At 45.9% G+C, this 18,962-nt stretch overlaps 1 protein-coding gene across 1 annotated transcript; it reads right to left on the bottom strand.

The window, feature by feature from the left end:
- Window positions 1-133: 133 nt before the first annotated feature.
- On the bottom strand, window positions 134-15,591 carry oprk1 (opioid receptor, kappa 1). Its single transcript, XM_042329566.1, has 4 exons — window positions 14,894-15,591; window positions 8,893-9,019; window positions 7,451-7,676; window positions 134-603 (listed from the first exon to the last, which is right to left on the bottom strand). The coding sequence occupies exons 1-4, from the start codon at window positions 15,157-15,159 to the stop codon at window positions 134-136; spliced, it is 1,089 nt and encodes a 362-aa protein (XP_042185500.1). The 5' UTR covers window positions 15,160-15,591.
- Between the last annotated feature and the right edge of the window lie 3,371 nt (window positions 15,592-18,962).

Here is an 18,962-nt window from a genome sequence, read left to right on the forward strand (position 1 = left end):
TGCTGTGGGAGTTAAGGGAGGACTGGTCCAGCTCCACCACTAGTCATACCGACCTCCCCCTCCCTCTGTCCCCCCTGGCCTCCCCCCTGCCCCCGAGCCCTAGGTGGACAGGTGTAGCTCCTCAACGTGCTCCTCACTCGACTCCCCCTGGCTGTCCCCCTGCCCCCTCCCCCGGGCAGCAGAAGTCCCTGAAGCAGCGTTTGAAGTTCTCATCCAGGAAGGCGTAGAGAATGGGGTTGAGGCTGCTGTTGGTGTAACCCAGGGCAACGCAGAAGAAGTAGGCTGCCATGACGGGCGTGGTCTCGAGGATGCCCCCGGGGGGCGCCAGCATCTTAACCAGGATAAAGATGTGGATAGGTGTCCAGCAGACTATGAACACTGCTACCACCACCAGAACCAGCCGGGTGATCCGCCGCAGGTTCCGGTCCTTCTCCCGGGAGCCAGAGAGCAGCCGCACGCTCTTCAGACGCAGAACCATGAGGGTATAACACACACTGACGATGAGGAGGGGGGCCACGAAGCCGAAGATGAACACACAGATCTTCATCACTGTGTCCCAGTAGAGATAGGGGTCAGGGAACTGGAGGGCACACTCTGTGGTACCTAGAGACATAACAATAACATTATCTCTAACTAACCCTAACCTAGAGATATAGCAATAACATTATCTCTAACTAACCCTAACCTAGAGATATAACAATAACATTATCTCTAACTAACCCTAACCTAGAGATATAACAATAACATTATCTCTAACTAACCCTAACCTAGAGATATAACAATAACATTATCCCTAACTAACCCCAAATAACACAAACTAACCCTAAATATAACTGGTGTATCAGTTAGACAGTGTTCTGGTGTATAGACAGTAGTCTGGTGTATAGACAGTGTTCTGGTGTATAGACAGTGGTCTGGTGTATAGACAGTATTCTGGTGTATAGACAGTGTTCTGGTGTATAGACAGTGTTCTGGTGTATAGACAGTGGTCTGGTGTATAGACAGTGGTCTGGTGTATAGACAGTGGTCTGGTGTATAGACAGTGGTCTGATGTATAGACAGTGGTCTGGTGTATAGACAGTGGTCGGGTGTATAGACAGTGGTCGGGTGTATAGACAGTGTTCTGGTGTATAGACAGTGGTCGGATGTATAGACAGTGGTCTGGTGTATAGACAGTGGTCTGGTGTATAGACAGTGGTCTGGTGTATAGACAGTGGTCTGATGTGTAGACAGTGGTCTGGTGTATAGACAGTGGTCTGATGTATAGACAGTGGTCTGGTGTATAGACAGTGTTCTGGTGTATAGACAGTGGTCAGGTGTATAGACAGTGGTCTGATGTACTGTTCCTACTGTCTGACCTCAACCTAACTCATATTACCCCTCCCTGTTCCCACTGTCTGACCCCTCCCTGTTCCTACTGTCTGACCTCAACCTAACTCATATTACCCCTCCCCGTTCCCACTGTCTGACCCCTCCCTGTTCCCACTGTCTGACCCCTCCCTGTTCCTACTGTCTGACCTCAACCTAACTCATATTACCCCTCCCTGTTCCTACTGTCTGACCTCAACCTAACTCATATTACCCCTCCCTGTTCCTACTGTCTGACCTCAACCTAACTCATATTACCCCTCCCTGTTCCTACTGTCTGACCTCAACCTAACTCATATTACCCCTCCCTGTTCCCACTGGCTGACCCCTCCCTGTTCCCACTCTCTGACCTCAACCTAACTCATATTACTGAAGCCCAACACCTCACCCACACCAAGTTCTGGCACCACTTCCTGACTTGCTGCCCCCAGGTGGTGAAGGTAGGAAACATCACCTCCACTCTGCTGATCCTCATCCTGATCCTCAAATCACTGACAAACTGAAATGGACCACTAACACAGACAGTGTGGTGAAGAAGGCGCAACAGAGCCTCTTCAACCTCAGGAGGCTGAAGAAATTTGTCTTGTCACCTAAAACCCTCACAAACTTTTACAGGTGCACAATTGAAATCATCCTGTCGGGCTATATCACCACCTGGTATGGGAACTGCACCGCCTGCAACCTCAAGGCTCTCCAGAGGGTGGTGCGGTCTGCCCAACGCATTACCGGGGGCAAACTACCTGCCCTCCAGGACACCTACAACACCCAATGTCACAGGCAGGCCAGAAAGATTATCAAGGACAACAACCACCTGAGCCACTGCCTGTTCACGCCGCTATCATCCACAAGGCGAGGTCAGTACAGGTGCATCAAAGCTGTGACTGAGAGACTGAAAAACAGCATCTATCTCGAAGGCCATCAGACTGTTAAACAGACATCTCCAGCACATTAGAGTCTGCTGCCTACAGACTCAGACTAGAAATCACTGGCCACTTTAAGGAAGGAAACACAAGTCACTTTAATAATGTTTACATATCTGGCATTACTCATCTCATATGTATATACTATATTCTATACTATTCTACTGTATCTTAGTCCGTTCCGCTCTGACATCGCTTGTCCATATGTACATAGTCTTAATTCATTCCTACTTAGACTTGTGTGTATTGGGTTTATGTTTTGTAATTTGTTAGTTATTACTTGTTGGATATTACTGCACTGTCAGAGCTAGAAGCACAAGCATTTTGCTACACCTGCAAAAATATCTGCTAATCACATTTATGTGACAAATTAAATTTGATATCGCCCCTGTCCTCCATGAATTACACTGTCTCCCTGTCTCCCAACGCATTGATTACAAGATCCTCCTTCTGCCCTACAAAGCCCTTCACCACCTTGCCCCCCCCCTACCTCTCAGACCTTCTTTTTCCATATCAACCCACACCCTCACTCCGTACCACCACGTCATCCCCAGGTCCAAATCAAATCAAATTGTATTTGTCACATGCGCCGAATACCTCACAGTGAAATGCTGAATACACATGTGCTGAATACAGTGAAATGCTTACAAGCCCTTAACCAACAATACAACAGGTGTAGTAGACCTCACAGTGAAATGCTGAATACAACAGGTGTAGTAGACCTTACAGTGAAATGCTGAATGCAACAGGTGTAGTAGACCTCACAGTGAAATGCTGAATACACATGTGCTGAATACAGTGAAATGCTGAATACAAACCAACAATGCAGTTTTAAGATAAATAGGTGTTAAGTAAAAACATAGATAAATAAAAAATAAAAGTAACAAATAGTTAAAGAGCAGCAGTAAAATAACAATAGCTAGGCTATATGCAGGGGGTACCGGTACAGAGTCCATGTGGAGGCTATATACAGGGGGTACCGGTACAGAGTCAATGTAGAGGCTATATACAGGGGGTACCGGTACAGAGTCAATGTGGAGGCTATATACAGGGGGTACCGGTACAGAGTCAATGTAGAGGCTATATACAGGGGGTACCGGTACAGAGTCAATGTGGAGGCTATATACAGGGTATTACGGTACAGAGTCAATGTGGAGGCTATATACAGGGGGGGTACAGAGTCAATGTAGAGGCTATATACAGGGGGTACCGGTACAGAGTCCATGTGGAGGCTATATACAGGGGGTACCGGTACAGAGTCAATGTGGAGGCTATATACAGGGTATTACGGTACAGAGTCAATGTGGAGGCTATATACAGGGGGTACCGGTACAGAGTCAATGTAGAGGCTATATACAGGGGTACCGGTACAGAGTCCATGTGGAGGCACAGGGGGTACCGGTACAGAGTTAATGAGGCTATATACAGGGTATTACGGTACAGAGTCAATGTGGAGGCTATATACAGGGGTACCGGTACAGAGTCAATGTAGAGGCTATATACAGGGGGTACCAGTACAGAGTCCATGTGGAGGCTATATACAGGGGTACAGGTACAGAATCAATGTGGAGGCTATATGCAGGGGGTACCGGTACAGAGTCAATGTGGAGGCTATATACAGGGGGTACCAGTACAGAGTCAATGTGGAGGCTATATACAGGGGGTACAGGTACAGAGTCAATGTGGAGGCTATATGCAGGGGGTACTGGTACAGAGTCAATGTGGAGGCTATATGCAGAGTCAATGTGGAGGCTATATACAGGGGGTACCGGTACAGAGTCAATGTGGAGGCTATATACAGGGGTTACTGGTACAGAGTCAATGTGGAGGCTATATACAGGGGGTACCGGTACAGAGTCAATGTGGAGGCTATATAAAGGGGTACCAGTACAGAGTCCATGTGGAGGCTATATACAGGGGGTACTGGTACAGAGTCAATGTGGAGGCTATATACAGGGTATTACGGTACAGAGTCAATGTGGAGGCTATATACAGGGGTACCGGTACAGAGTCAATGTGGAGGCTATATAAAGGGGTACCAGTACAGAGTCCATGTGGAGGCTATATACAGGGGGTACTGGTACAGAGTCAATGTGGAGGCTATATACAGGGTATTACGGTACAGAGTCAATGTGGAGGCTATATACAGGGGGTACCGGTACAGAGTCAATGTGGAAACTATATACAGGGGGTACCGGTACAGAGTCAGTGTGGAGGTTATATACAGGGTATTACGGTACAGAGTCAATGTGGAGGCTATATACAGGGGGTACCGGTACAGAGTCAATGTGCGGGAGCACCGGTTAGTCAAAATAATTGAGGTAATATGTAGCTGTAGGTAGGGTTAAAGTGACTATGCAATAATAAACAGATAATAAACAAAGACTAACAGCAGCGTAAAAGAGGGGGAAGGGGGTAATGCAGATAGTCTGGGTAGCCATTTGATTAGCTGTTCAGGAGTCTTATGGCATGGGGGTAGAAGCTGTTACGCCTTTTGGACCTAGACTTGGCGCTCCGGTACCGCTTTCTGTGCGGTAGTAGAGAACAATCTATGACTAGGGTGGCTGGGGTCTTTGACCATTTTTTAGGGCCTTCCTCTGATACCGCCAGGTATACAGGTCCTGAATGGCAGGAAACCTGGCCCCAGTGATGTACTAGGCCCAGTGATGTACTACCCTCTAGTGCCTTGCGGTCGGAGGCCGAGCTGTTGCCATACCAGGCAGTGATGCAACCAGTCAGGAAGCTCTCGATGGTGCAGTCATATAACGTTTTGAGGATCTGTGGACCCCATGCCAAATCTTTTCAGTCTCTTGAGGGGGAATAGGCTTTGTTGTGCCCTCTTCACAACTGTCTTGGTCTGCTTCGACCATGATAGTTTGTTAGTGATGTGGACACCAAGGAACTTGAAGCTCTCAACCTGCTACACTACAGCCCCGTCGATGAGAATGGGGGCATGCTTGGTCCTTCTTTTCCTGTAGTCCACAATCATCTCCTTTGTCTTGATCATGTTGAGGGAGAGGTTGTTGTCCTGGCACCACACGGCCAGGTCTCTGACCTCCTCCCTATATACTGTCTAATCATCGTCGGTGATCACTGTTGTGTCATCGGAAAACTTAATGATGGTGTTGGAGTCGTGCCTGGCCGTGCAGTCATGAGTGAACAGGGAGTACAGGAGGGGACTAAGTACACACCCCTGAGGGGCCCCCGTGTTGAGTATCAGTATGGCGGATGTGTTGTTGCCTACCGTTACCACCTGGGTGCGGCCCGTCAGGAAGTCAAGGATCCAGTTGCAGAGGGAAGTGTTTAGTCCCAGGAACCTTAGCTTAGTGATGAGCTTTGAGGGTACTATGGTGTTGAACACTGAGCTGTAGTCAATGAATAGCATTGTCACATAGGTGATCCAGGTGGGAAAGGGCAGTGTGGAGTGATTGAGATTGCATCATCTGTGGATCTATTAGGGCGGTATGCTAATTGGAGTGGGTCTAGGGTTTCTGGGATAATGGTGTTGATGTGAGCTATGACCAGCCTTTCAAAGCACTTCATGGCTACAGACTTGAGTGCCACGGGTCTGTAGTCATCTAGGCAGGAGACTCTTCAAAGTAGCCACCCTTTGCCTTGATGACAGCTTCGCACATTCATGGCATTCTCTCAACCAGCTTCATGAGGTAGTCACCTGGAATGCATTTCAATTAACGGGTGTGCCATGTTAAAAGTTCATTTGTGGAATTTCTTTCCTTCTTAATGCGTTTGAGCCAATCAGTTAAGTTGTGACAAGGTAGGTGTCATATCTACTCCCTCTCCTATTCTCTGGCTCTCGTTGTCGCCAGTTTATTTATTATTACACACACCTGCCACCATTGTTACGCACACTGCACCTCCTGAGACTCACCTGAACTCCATCACTTCTATGATTACCTTCCCTATATCTGTCACTCCCTTTGGTTCATTTCACAGGCAGTATTAGTTATGTTTCTCATGTCCAGACGCTACTCATGTTTTGTGTTGTTCCAGGTTTTTTGTACTATTAAATTCACCTCCTGTACTTTTATAAAGGACATCAATAAGCAATGGACACTAGACTGGTGGAAAAATGTCCTATGGTCTGATGAGTCCAGATTTGAGATTTTTGGTTCCAACCACAAATTGAGTGTAAACTTCTGACCCACTGGGAATGTGTTGAAAGAAAGAAAAGCTGAAATAAATCAGTCTCTGTCACGACTCCTCCCGAAGATGGCTCCCCCTCCTGTTCGGGTGGCGCTCGGCGGTCGTCGTCACCGGCCTACTAGCTGCCACTGATCCCTTTTCCCCCTTTTCTGTTTATTAGTTGCACCTGTTGCACCTTTAGTTTAGGCTGATTGGTTGGGCTTTATTTACCAGCCAGCCCGCCTGCAGGTTGTGCAGGATTGTTTTCAGTGTACAGGTTGTACACGGCTGTAGGTCACGTTGTCCGTGTATTTTGTATTTTGCTGGACTGTTTAAGTTCCCCGTGTTTGGGGCATTTGTTTGGGTTGGCGTCGTTTCAGCATTGTGGTGCAAATAAAGTAGCGCTACCCTGAACTCTCTGCTTCCTGCGCCTGACTTCTTCCTTCACTACACCCCGGGCGTTACATTCTTTCTATTATCATTCTGACATTTCACATTCTTAAAATAAAGTGGTGATCCTAACTGACCTAAGACAGGGAATTTTTACTAGGATTAAATGTCAGGAATGGTGAAAAACTGAGTTTAAATGTATTTGGCTAAGGTGTATGTAAACTTCCGACTTCAACTGTATGTACCATGTTATATTATAACAGATGGAAAGAGCTATATAAGTCCCATGTACTTTTATGATTATTTATCAGATTCTGTCTGTCCTGCCTGTGTTCCAGAGCGCAGCTTTACCAATCAGAAAGCTTTATACATCTTACTGACCAATCAGCAGCTTTCAGCGGCTGAGGTGAACAGATCCATTATATGTATTTGTCTCCCTGAAACTCAAATAACCCATAATGCACTTTTCCTTCTTATACAAAGCCTCTACTCCTCGACAGACATAATCCCACATCGACCCCTAAATCCTAAACCATACACACTGACCGGATTCAATAGGTAATCAATATGACTGTGTGTGTGTGTGCTCGTGCGTGTGTCAGTGCATGTGTGTGAGCGGGTGTGTGTACCGTTGTTGTTCTGTGTGCTGCCCAGCACTAGAGCAGGGATGCCGGCAGCGGAGGATGAAACCCAGATGAGAACGTTGATGATCTTCGCTTTCACGGGAGTTCTAAAGTCCAGAGCCTTGACCGGGTGACACACAGCTACATATCGATCCACTGACATCATGGTCAGAGTGAAGATACTGGTGAACATGTTGTAGTAGTCTATACTGATGAACACCTTACACACCACCTGAAGGAGAGAAATATGCTTAATGCCATTTCAAATCATCTCACCACAGGACAGACAGAGTAGGTAATCTGCCAAACATTATGCTACTGAGGTACAGTAATCTGACAAACATTATGCTACTGAGGTACAGTAATCTGCCAAACATTATGCTACTGAGGTACAGTAATCTGACAAACATTATGCTACTGAGGTACAGTAATCTGACAAACATTATGCTACTGAGGTACAGTAATCTGACAAACATTATGCTACTGAGGTACAGTAATCTGACAAACATTATGCTACTGAGGTAAAGTAATCTGACAAACATTATGCTACTGAGGTAGAGTAATCTGCCAAACAATATGCTACTGAGGTACAGTAATCTGCCAAACATTATGCTACTGAGGTAGAGTAATCTGACAAACATTATGCTACTGAGGAACAGTAATCTGACAAACATTATGCTACTGAGGTACAGTAATCTGACAAACATTATGCTACTGAGGTACAGTAATCTGACAAACATTATGCTACTGAGGAACAGTAATCTGACAAACATTATGCTACTGAGGTACAGTAATCTGACAAACATTATGCTACTGAGGTACAGTAATCTGACAAACATTATGCTACTGAGGAACAGTAATCTGCCACCTCTCCGACAGGCCAAGAGTTGAGCAGGTAGTCAGTACTCTGGAAGGGTTAGGGGTTAGAGGTTAGGGGTTACCTCTCCGACGGACCAAGAGTTCAGCAGGTAGTCAGTACTCTGGAAAGGTTAGGGGTTAGGGTTACCTCTCCGACGGGCCAGGAGTTCAGCAGGTAGTCAGTATTCTGGAAGGGTTAGGGGTTACCTCTCCGACTGGCCAGGAGTTGAGCGGGTAGTCAGTACTCTGGAAGGGTTAGGGGTTAGAGGTCAGGGGTTAGGGTTACCTCTTCGATGGGCCAGGAGTTGATCAGGTAGTCAGTACTCTGGAAGGGTTAGGGGTTAGAGGTCAGGGGTTAGGGTTACCTCTCCGAAGGGCCTGGAGTTGATCAGGTAGTCAGTACTCTGGAAGGGTTAGGGGTTAGAGGTCAGGGGTTAGGGTTACCTCTCCGAAGGGCCTGGAGTTGATCAGGTAGTCAGTACTCTGGAAGGGTTAGGGGTTAGGGGTTAGGGGTTACCTCTCCGACGGGCCAGGAGTTGATCAGGTAGTCAGTACTCTGGAAGGGTTAGGGGTTAGAGGTCAGGGGTTACCTCTCCGAAGGGCCAGGAGTTGATCAGGTAGTCAGTACTCTGGAAAGGCATTGTGGTGGTCACTAAGGCGTCGCCTACAGCCAGATTAAAGATGTAGATGTTGGTGGCTGTATTCATCTTAGTGTACCTGGAAAGACAGAGATAGTAGGACTGTATTAGTCATATACCTGACCAGACAGAGATAATAGGACTGTATTAGTCATATACCTGACCAGACAGAGATAGTAGGACTGTATTAGTCATATACCTGACCAGACAGAGATAATAGGACTGTATTAGTCATACACCGGACCAGACAGAGATAATAGGACTGTATTAGTCATATACCTGATCAGACAGAGATAGTAGGATGGTATTAGTCATATACCTGACCAGAGAGAGATAATAGGACTGTATTAGTCATATACCTGACCAGACAGAGATAATAGGACTGTATTAGTCATATACCTGACCAGACAGAGATAATAAGACTGTATTAGTCATATACCTGACCAGACAGAGATAATAGGACTGTATTAGTCATATACCTGACCAGACAGAGATAATAGGACTGTATTAGTGGTTTACCTGGTCAGAAATAGATCATATTTGTAACGCCCGGGGTGTAGTGGGGAAGAAGTCAGGCGCAGGAAGCAGAGAGTTCAGGGTAACGCTACTTTTTAATGCACCACAACGGTGAACAGACGCCAACCCAAATAAATGCCCCAAACACGGGGGACTTAAACAGTCCAACAAACATCCAAACACACGGACAACCGTGACCTACAGACGTGTACAACATGTACACTGAAATAATCCTGCACAACCAGCAGGCGGACCGGCTGGTAAATAAAGCCCAACCAATCAGCCTAAACTAAACACAGGTGCAACCAATAAACAGAAAAGGGGTAAAGGGATCAGTGGCAGCTAGTAGGCCGAGCGCCACCCGAACAGGAGGGGGAGCCACCTTCGGTAGGAGTCATGACAATATTTCTTTATTAGTGGTTTACCTGGTCAGACAGATTTAGTATGACTTTCTTAGTGGTATACCTGGTCAGACAGAGATAACAGGACCTTATTAGTGGTATACCTGGTCAGAAAGAGATAATTTGACTTAATTACATGGGCACTCAACCTGTAGGGGTCTGCGAAAATTTGAATAAAATAAAAAAGTGGAAAAAATATTGTGTTTTTTAGGAATATCGCTAGCAACAACAGAACACATTAATTACATACCCACGGAAAAGAGGAGAATATCTTATTTCTAATGATTTCAAATGCACATTATTTCTCAACTTCTAATATTGAGCAAATTACACTAATTGGAGCTGATTATACTCACTGGAATGTCTGACATAGGCTTTGAAAAAAGCATCTGCTAATAGGCTACCAGCCTCACTCACTGGAGAGACCTTCTTGGCCTTCCTATGACACCGGACTGGAGGGCAGGTCGTGTGCCGCTGGTGATGCGTTGGGCAGACGCATCACTAACCTCTGGCGAGCCCTGTGGATGCGGACGGTGCAGTTGGCGTACCAGGCGGTGATACAGCCCGACAGGATGCTCTCAACCGTGCATCTGTAAAAGTTTGTGAGGGTCTTATGGACCAAGCCAAATTTCTTCAGCCTCCTGAGGTTAAAGAGGTGCTGTTGTGCCTTCTTCACCACATTATCTGTGTGGAGGGACCATTTCAGATTGTCAGTGATGTGTATGGAGGAACTTTAAGTTTTTCACATTCTCCACTGCGGTCCCGTCCATGTGGATGGGGTTGTACTCCCTCTGTCTCCTGAAGTCCACGATTAGCTCCTTCGTTTTGTTGACATTGAGGGAGAGATTATGTAGCACCACTCTGACAGGGCCCTCACCACCTCTCTGTAGTCTGGCTCATCGTTGTTGGTAATCAGGCCATTGTTGTGTCATCTGCAAACTGGATGATTGAGTTGTAGACGTGTGTGGCAATGCAGTCATGGGTAAACAGGGAGTAGAGAAGGGGGCTGAGTATGCACCCTTGTGGGGGGAGCGTAGTGGAGGTGTTGTTGCCTACCTTTACCACCTGGGGGCGGCCCATCAGGAAGTCCAGGGACCAGTTGCACAGGTTGGGGTTCAGACCCCAGGGCCCGAGCTTAATGATGAGCTTGGAGGGTACTATGGTGTTAAATGCTGAGCTGTAGTCAATGAACAGCATTCTTACATAGGTATTCCTCTTGTCAAGATGGGATAGGGCAGTGTGCAGTGTGATGGCGATTGTGTCCTCCTTGGATCTATTGAGCTATGCAAATTGCAGTGGGTCTAGGGTGAGACAGAAGCTGTTTTTCAGTCTCTCGGTCCCCGCTTTGATGCACCTGTACTGACCTCGCCTTCTGGATGATAGCGGGGTGAACAGGCAGTGGCTCGGGTGGTTGTTGTCCTTGATGATCTTTTTGGCCTTCCTGTGACATCGGGTGGTGTCGTGCAGACCTCACTACCCTCTGGAGAACCTTACGGTTGTGGGCGGAGCAGCTGCCGTACCACGCGGTGATACAACCCGACAGGATGCTCTCGAGACTAGGGCCTCGAGTTTGGAGGGTACTATGATGTTAAATGCTGAGCTGTAATCGATGAACAGCATTCTTACATAGGTATTCCTGTTGTCCAGATGGGTTAGGGCAGTGTGCAGTGTGATGGCGATTTAATCGTCTTTGGACCTATAAGGGCGGTAATCGAATTGGAATGGTTCTAGGGTGTCAGGTAGGGTGGAGGTGATATGGCCCTTGACTAGTCTCTCAAAGCACTTCATGATGATGGAAGTGAGTGCTACAGGGCGATAGTCATTTAGCTCAGTTACCTTAGCTTTCTTGGGAACAGGTACCACCAAGAAGAGGGTTCCTGTTCCCAAGAAACAGCAGACTGGGATAAGGATTGATTGAATATGTCCGTAAACACACCAGCCAGCTGGTCTGCGCATGCTCTGAGGACGCGGCCGGGGATGCCGTCTGGGTCTGCAGCCTTGCGAGGGTTAACACGTTTAAATGTTTTAATCACGTTGGCTACAGTGAAGGAGAGCCCGCATGTTTTGGTAGTGGCCCGTGTCAGTGGCACTGTATTGTCCTCAAAGCGAGCAAAAGGTTTTTCTAAAAAAAGGCATCAAGGATCCAGAGAACCACATTATCATAGCCATTTCACACACACACACACAAGCTCGCACCCCACACATGCACATGCACACATACTGACAGTGAACAATTATTACATTTGAAATTAATCGGAATCTAAATCTGTATTTTGACGAAGGAAGGAACGTCCACAAAGTTCACTGGTCACGATGGCAACACCCACTGTCACACCCTGACCATAGTTTGCTTTGTATGTTTCTATGTTTTGGTTGGTCAGGGTGTGAGCTGAGTGGGCATTCTATGTTGGATGTCTTGTTTGTCTATTTCTATGTCTGGCCTGATATGGTTCTCAATCAGAGGCAGGTGTTAGTCATTGTCTCTGATTGGGAACCATATTTAGGTAGCCTGGGTTTCACTGTGTTTGTGGGTGATTGTTCCTGTCTCTGTGTTTGCACCAGATAGGACTGTTTAGGTTTTCACATTTCATTATTTTGGTAGTTTATTCATGTATAGTTTTTCCTTTATTAAAATAACATGAATCATCACAACGCTGCATTTTGGTCCGACTCTTTTTCACCTAAGGAACCCTAACCCTAAACCCTAAACCGTTACACCCACCCTTAGCACGCGCTCCAGCAGGTGTATCTCACTGATCATCCCTAAAGCCAACACCTCATTTGGCCGCCTTTCGTTCCAGTTCTCTGCTGCCTGTGACTGGAACGAACTGCAAAAATCGCTGAAGTTGGAGAGTTTTATCTCCCTCACCAACTTCAAACATCTGCTATCTGAGCAGCTAACCGATCGCTGCAGCTGTACATAGTCTATCGGTAAATAGCCCACCCAATTTCACCTACCTCATCCTCATACTGTTTTTATTTATTTACTTTTCTGCTCTTTTTCACACCAATATCTCTACCTGTACATGACCATCTGATCATTTATCACTCCAGTGTTAATCTGCAAAAATGTAATTATTTGCCTACCTCCTCATGCCTTTTGCACACAATGTATATAGACTCTTTTTTTCTACTGTGTTATTGACTTGTTAATTGTTTACTCCATGCGTAACTCTGTGTTGTCTGTTCACACTGCTATGCTTTATCTTGGCCAGGTCGCAGTTGCAAATGAGAACTTGTTCTCAACTAGCCTACCTGGTTAAATAAAGGTGTTCTCAACTAGCCTACCTGGTTAAATAAAGGTGTTCTCAACTAGCCTACCTGGTTAAATAAAGGTGTTCTCAACTAGCCTACCTGGTTAAATAAAGGTGTTCTCAACTGGCCTACCTGGTTAAATAAAGGTGTTCTCAACTAGCCTACCTGGTTAAATAAAGGTGTTCTCAACTAGCCTACCTGGTTAAATAAAGGTGTTCTCAACTAGCCTACCTGGTTAAATAAAGGTGTTCTCAACTAGCCTACCTGGTTAAATAAAGGTGTTCTCAACTGGCCTACCTGGTTAAATAAAGGTGTTCTCAACTAGCCTACCTGGTTAAATAAAGGTGTTCTCAACTAGCCTACCTGGTTAAATAAAGGTGTTCTCAACTTGCCTACCTGGTTAAATAAAGGTGTTCTCAACTAGCCTACCTGGTTAAATAAAGGTGAAATAAAAACTAAAAATAAACAAAAAACTTCTCAGTGTTGCCCACGAAACTCAGACAACTCCCTGGCATGTCATCGAATCACTGGAGCAGTTGAAAGTTAAACCAGAACAAACACTCATAATCCTCACAATAATGCAGCATAGTAGGGTCCTAGTCATTTATTTATGAATTGTTTCAATAGTTGTTCGATTCCTAGAGATTACACCTAACCACAGTCTAGATTACACCTAACCACAGTCTAGATTACACCTAACCACAGTCTAGATTACACCTAACCACGGTCTAGATTACACCTAACCACAGTCTAGATTACACCTAACCACAGTCTAGATTACACCTAACCACAGTCTAGATTACACCTAACCACGGTCTAGATTACACCTAACCACGGTCTAGATTACAGCTAACCACGGTCTAGATTACACCTAACCACGGTCTAGATTACACCTAACCACGGTCTAGATTACACCTAACCACAGTCCAGATTACACCTAACCACAGTCTAGATTACACCTAACCACGGTCCAGATTACACCTATCCACAGTCTAGATTACACCTAACCACGGTCTAGATTACACCTAACCACGGTCTAGATTACACCTAACCACGGTCTAGATTACACCTAACCACAGTCTAGATTACACCTAACCATAGTCTAGATTACATCTAACCACAGTCCAGATTACACCTAACCACAGTCTAGATTACACCTAACCACGGTCTAGATTACACCTAACCACGGTCTAGATTACACCTAACCACGGTCTAGATTACACCTAACCACAGTCTAGATTACACCTAACCACAGTCTAGATTACACCTAACCACAGTCTAGATTACACCTAACCACAGTCTAGATTACACCTAACCACAGTCTAGATTACACCTAACCACAGTCTAGATTACACCTAACCACAGTCTAGATTACACCTAACCACAGTCTAGATTACACCTAACCACAGTCTAGATTACACCTAACCACAGTCTAGATTACACCTAACCACAGTCTAGATTACACCTAACCACAGTCTAGATTACACCTAACCACAGTCTAGATTACACCTAACCACAGTCTAGATTACACCTAACCACAGTCTAGATTACACCTAACCACAGTCTAGATTACACCTAACCACAGTCTAGATTACACCTAACCATGGTCCAGCGCTGGGAAAAAAAACTCCCAAGGCTGCATGCTTGGATCTTTGCTAAAGTAGTGATGCCTTCATCTATGCATCACATAGGCTACAACCCCTAGTTTACTCCACATGGACCATACGGACAAGGGACAGGAGTAGACTAACCTAGTCAGAACATGACTATCCCAGACTCACCTGATGATGACAAACATGACCAGACAGTTTCCAACCAGTCCGACCACAAACACTACGGAGTACATCGCTGCTATGATAAGGATGATTGGCGACATGGGCTCCGGGTCCCCCAGCCAGCTGCCATTAGCTGTGTAGTTGAACAGCTCCGGGAAACCTGGCTGCCAGGTGAAGTTGAGGAGGCAGTCCTCGAGCATACCGGATGGGCACCGTTCCTCCTTGAAGATCTGCACAACTCCGTTACTGTCCCGGGAACCGGCGCTGGCCATGGTGCTGAAACCAACTGGGCCAGCGGTGAGACACGAACTGAATGTTACACTGACGATTATAGTGTTACTCTCAAACGGTGCGTTGTTGCAATAATTAACATGACATTTGCATGTTGAGGTGTTTGTACAAGTTTCAATATAGGCTATAGGATAAATATCTGAAGATAATATTTTAAACAGAAAAATAACATTCACATAACCTTTGATAACTGCCTCTTTTAAAGTTGACTGGAGTGAAAAGTGTCCACAGTTAAACAGGATATTTTACCATCAACAAACCTTGATCATCCATCCTTTCCAGAAAATAACCGTTTACCCTTGTAGTGCGAGCTATCACGGTTTCACGCGCTCTCAATCAGATTTCCCCGCATGAACTAGCCACTGACTTCCCCGGTGGCGCACGCTCCAAGCCTAAGGCGCTTGCAGTGAGTGACATCAGAGCTGAGAGAAGACCGAGCCCACCTACACACAGAAACACACGGCTATATGCAGCAAGCAAAACTGAAAAGATGGTCGTTTCCAATATGTAGTCTAAATCTGCATTCCTTCTTCCCCAATGCAATTTTTAGTATGAGTTAATTCTTCCTCAATGAAATGTATATTAATTCCAAGCCATAAGTAGACAGCAAGCAGAATAACATATCTCTTTTCTATACCCAATTAAACTATGTAGCTGTACTGTTTTGTCATTGATAATAGCCTACACGTCTGTATACTTCTCCAGTGATATTTAATGACTAATTCAATATTCCGTAATCTTCTCATCAACCAACCAGCCTGTGTTTGCAAACTAAGGCTGAGTAAAGACAGAGAAAGAGTACATATTCAGGTTGCCAGGCTTTCCTCACCATGCAGCCCCACACTTTCTGTAACATATAACGTGTGTCTTTACCATGTGGGCCTCACTCAGTAACTCAGCAACTATGTGATATCTAGATACTAGAAGACTGTATGGAGGAGTGGATACGTTGATTCTAGAGGACTGTATGGAGGAGTGGAGGTGTTGATTCTAGAAGACAGTATGGAGGAGTGGGGGTGTTGATTCGAGTCAACAGTATGTAGGAGTGAAGGAGTGGAGGTGTTGATTCTAGAAGACAGTATGGAGGAGTGGATTAGTTGATTCTAGAAAACAGTATGGAGGAGTGGGGTGTTGATTCTAGAGGACTGTATGGAGGAGTGGGGGTGTTGATTCGAGTCAACAGTATGTAGGAGTGAAGGAGTGGATTAGTTGATTCTAGAAGACAGTATGGAGGAGTGGAGGTGTTGATTCTAGAAGACAGTATGGAGGAGTGGAGGTGTTGATTCTAGAGGACTGTATGGAGGAGTGGAGGTGTTGATTCTAGACGACAGTATGGAGGAGTGGAGGTGTTGATTCTGAAGACAGTATGGAGGAGTGGAGGTGTTGATTCTAGAAGACAGTATGGAGGAGTGGAGGTGTTGATTCTAGAAGACAGTATGGAGGAGTGGAGGTGTTGATTCTTGAAGACAGTATGGAGGAGTGGAGGTGTTGATTCTAGAAGACAGTATGGAGGAGTGGAGGTGTTGATTCTACTCAACAGAACGGAGGAGTGAAAGAGTGGAGATGTTGATTCTGAAGACAGTATGGAGGAGTGGAGGTGATGATTCTAGATGACAGTATGGAGGAGTGGTGTTGATTCTGAAGACAGTATATAGGTGTGGAGGTGATGATTCTAGATGACAGTATGGAGGAGTGGAGGTGATAATTCTAGATGACAGTATGGAGGAGTGGAGGTGTTGATTCTGAAGACAGTATGGAGGAGTGGAGGTGTTGATTCTGAAGACAGTATGGAGGAGTGGAGGTGTTGATTATAGAAGACAGTATGGAGGAGTGGAGGTGTTGATTATAGAAGACAGTATGGAGGAGTGGAGGTGTTGATTCTGAAGACAGTATGGAGGAGTGGAGGTGTTGATTATAGATGACAGTATGGAGGAGTGGAGGTGTTGATTCTGAAGACAGTATGGAGGAGTGGAGGTGTTGATTATAGAAGACAGTATGGAGGAGTGGAGGTGTTGATTCTAGAAGACAGTATGGAGGAGTGGAGGTGTTGATTCTGAAGACAGTATGGAGGAGTGGAGGTGTTGATTCTAGAAGACAGTATGGAGGAGTGGAGGTGTTGATTCTACTCGACAGTACGGAGGAGTGAAAGAGTGGAGATGTTGATTCTGAAGACAGTATGGAGGAGTGGAGGTGATGATTCTAGATGACAGTATGGAGGAGTGGAGGTGATGATTCTAGATGACAGTATGGAGGAGTGGAGGTGTTGATTCTGAAGACAGTATGGAGAAGTGGAGGTGTTGATTCTAGAAGACAGAATGGAGGAGTGGAGCTGTTGATTCTAGATGACAGTATGGAGGAGTGGTGTTGATTCTGAAGACAGTATGGAGGTGTGGAGGTGATGATTCTAGATGACAGTATGGAGGAGTGGAGGTGATGATTCTAGATGACAGTATGGAGGAGTGGAGGTGTTGATTCTGAAGACAGTATGGAGAAGTGGAGGTGTTGATTCTAGAAGACAGAATGGAGGAGTGGAGCTGTTGATTCTAGATGACAGTATGGAGGAGTGGTGTTGATTCTGAAGACAGTATGGAGGTGTGGAGGTGATGATTCTAGATGACAGTATGGAGGAGTGGAGGTGATGATTCTAGATGTCAGTATGGAGGAGTGGAGGTGTTGATTCTGAAGACAGTATGGAGAAGTGGAGGTGTTGATTCTAGAAGACAGAATGGAGGAGTGGAGCTGTTGATTCTAGAAGACAGTATGGAGGAGTGGAAGTGATGATTCTAGATGACAGTATGGAGGAGTGGTGTTGATTCTGAAGACAGTATATAGGTGTGGAGGTGATGATTCTAGATGACAGTATGGAGGAGTGGAGGTGATAATTCTAGATGACAGTATGGAGGAGTGGAGGTGTTGATTCTGAAGACAGTATGGAGGAGTGGAGGTGTTGATTCTGGAGACAGTATGGAGAAGTGGAGGTGATGATTATTGAAGACAGTATGGAGGAGTGGAGGTGTTGATTATAGAAGACAGTATGGAGGAGTGGAGGTGTTGATTCTGAAGACAGTATGGAGGAGTGGAGGTGTTGATTATAGAAGACAGTATGGAGGAGTGGAGGTGATGATTCTAGATGACAGTACGGAGGAGTGGAGGTGATGATTCTAGATGACAGTATGGAGGAGTGGAGGTGATGATTCTGAAGACAGTATGGAGAAGGGGAGATGTTGATTCTAGTCAACAGTATTGTTAAGTGGAGATGTTGATTCCAACAGACTCCAACAAAAATAGTTGTTGCTCCATAAGGACAGGGAGGTGCTGCCGCTCCATAAGGACAGGGAGGTGCTGCCGCTCAAATCAAATCAAATCAAATTTTATTTGTCACATACACATGGTTAGCAGATGTTAATGCGAGTGTAGCGAAATGCTTGTGCTTCTAGTTCCGACAATGCAGTAATAACGAGCAAGTAATCAGAAATAACACGTAAAAAAACAAAAAACTGCATAGTTTCCTAGGAACGCGAAGCGAGGCGGCCATCTCTGTCGGCGCCGGAAGTACATCAGGACGCGAAGGTGCTGCCGCTCCATTAAGGTGGGGAGGTGCTGCCGCTCCATAAGGACAGGGAGGTGCTGCTGCTCCATCAGGACGCGGAGGTGCTGCTGCTCCATCAGGGTGGGGAGGTGCTGCCGCTCCATCAGGACAGGGAGGTGCTGCCGCTCCATCAGGACAGGGAGGTGCTGCCGCTCCATCAGGACAGGAGGTGCTGCCGCTCCATAAGGACGGGAG

Source organism: Oncorhynchus tshawytscha, linkage group LG10 (assembly GCF_018296145.1).
Source record: "Oncorhynchus tshawytscha isolate Ot180627B linkage group LG10, Otsh_v2.0, whole genome shotgun sequence".
NCBI classification, from domain to species: Eukaryota; Metazoa; Chordata; class Actinopteri; order Salmoniformes; family Salmonidae; genus Oncorhynchus; species Oncorhynchus tshawytscha.

Bases quoted from the DNA above. Each gene is read 5' to 3' on its own strand.
- oprk1 (XM_042329566.1), bottom strand. From the start codon at position 15,159: ATGGCCAGCGCCGGTTCCCGGGACAGTAACGGAGTTGTGCAGATCTTC. The intron at 9,020-14,893 runs GTGAGTCTGGGA...CTGTCTTTCCAG, and splicing joins GTCATGTTTGTCATCATCAG to GTACACTAAGATGAATACAG. The intron at 604-7,450 runs GTACACACACCC...TTATGTCTCTAG, and splicing joins CAGCACACAGAACAACAACG to GTACCACAGAGTGTGCCCTC.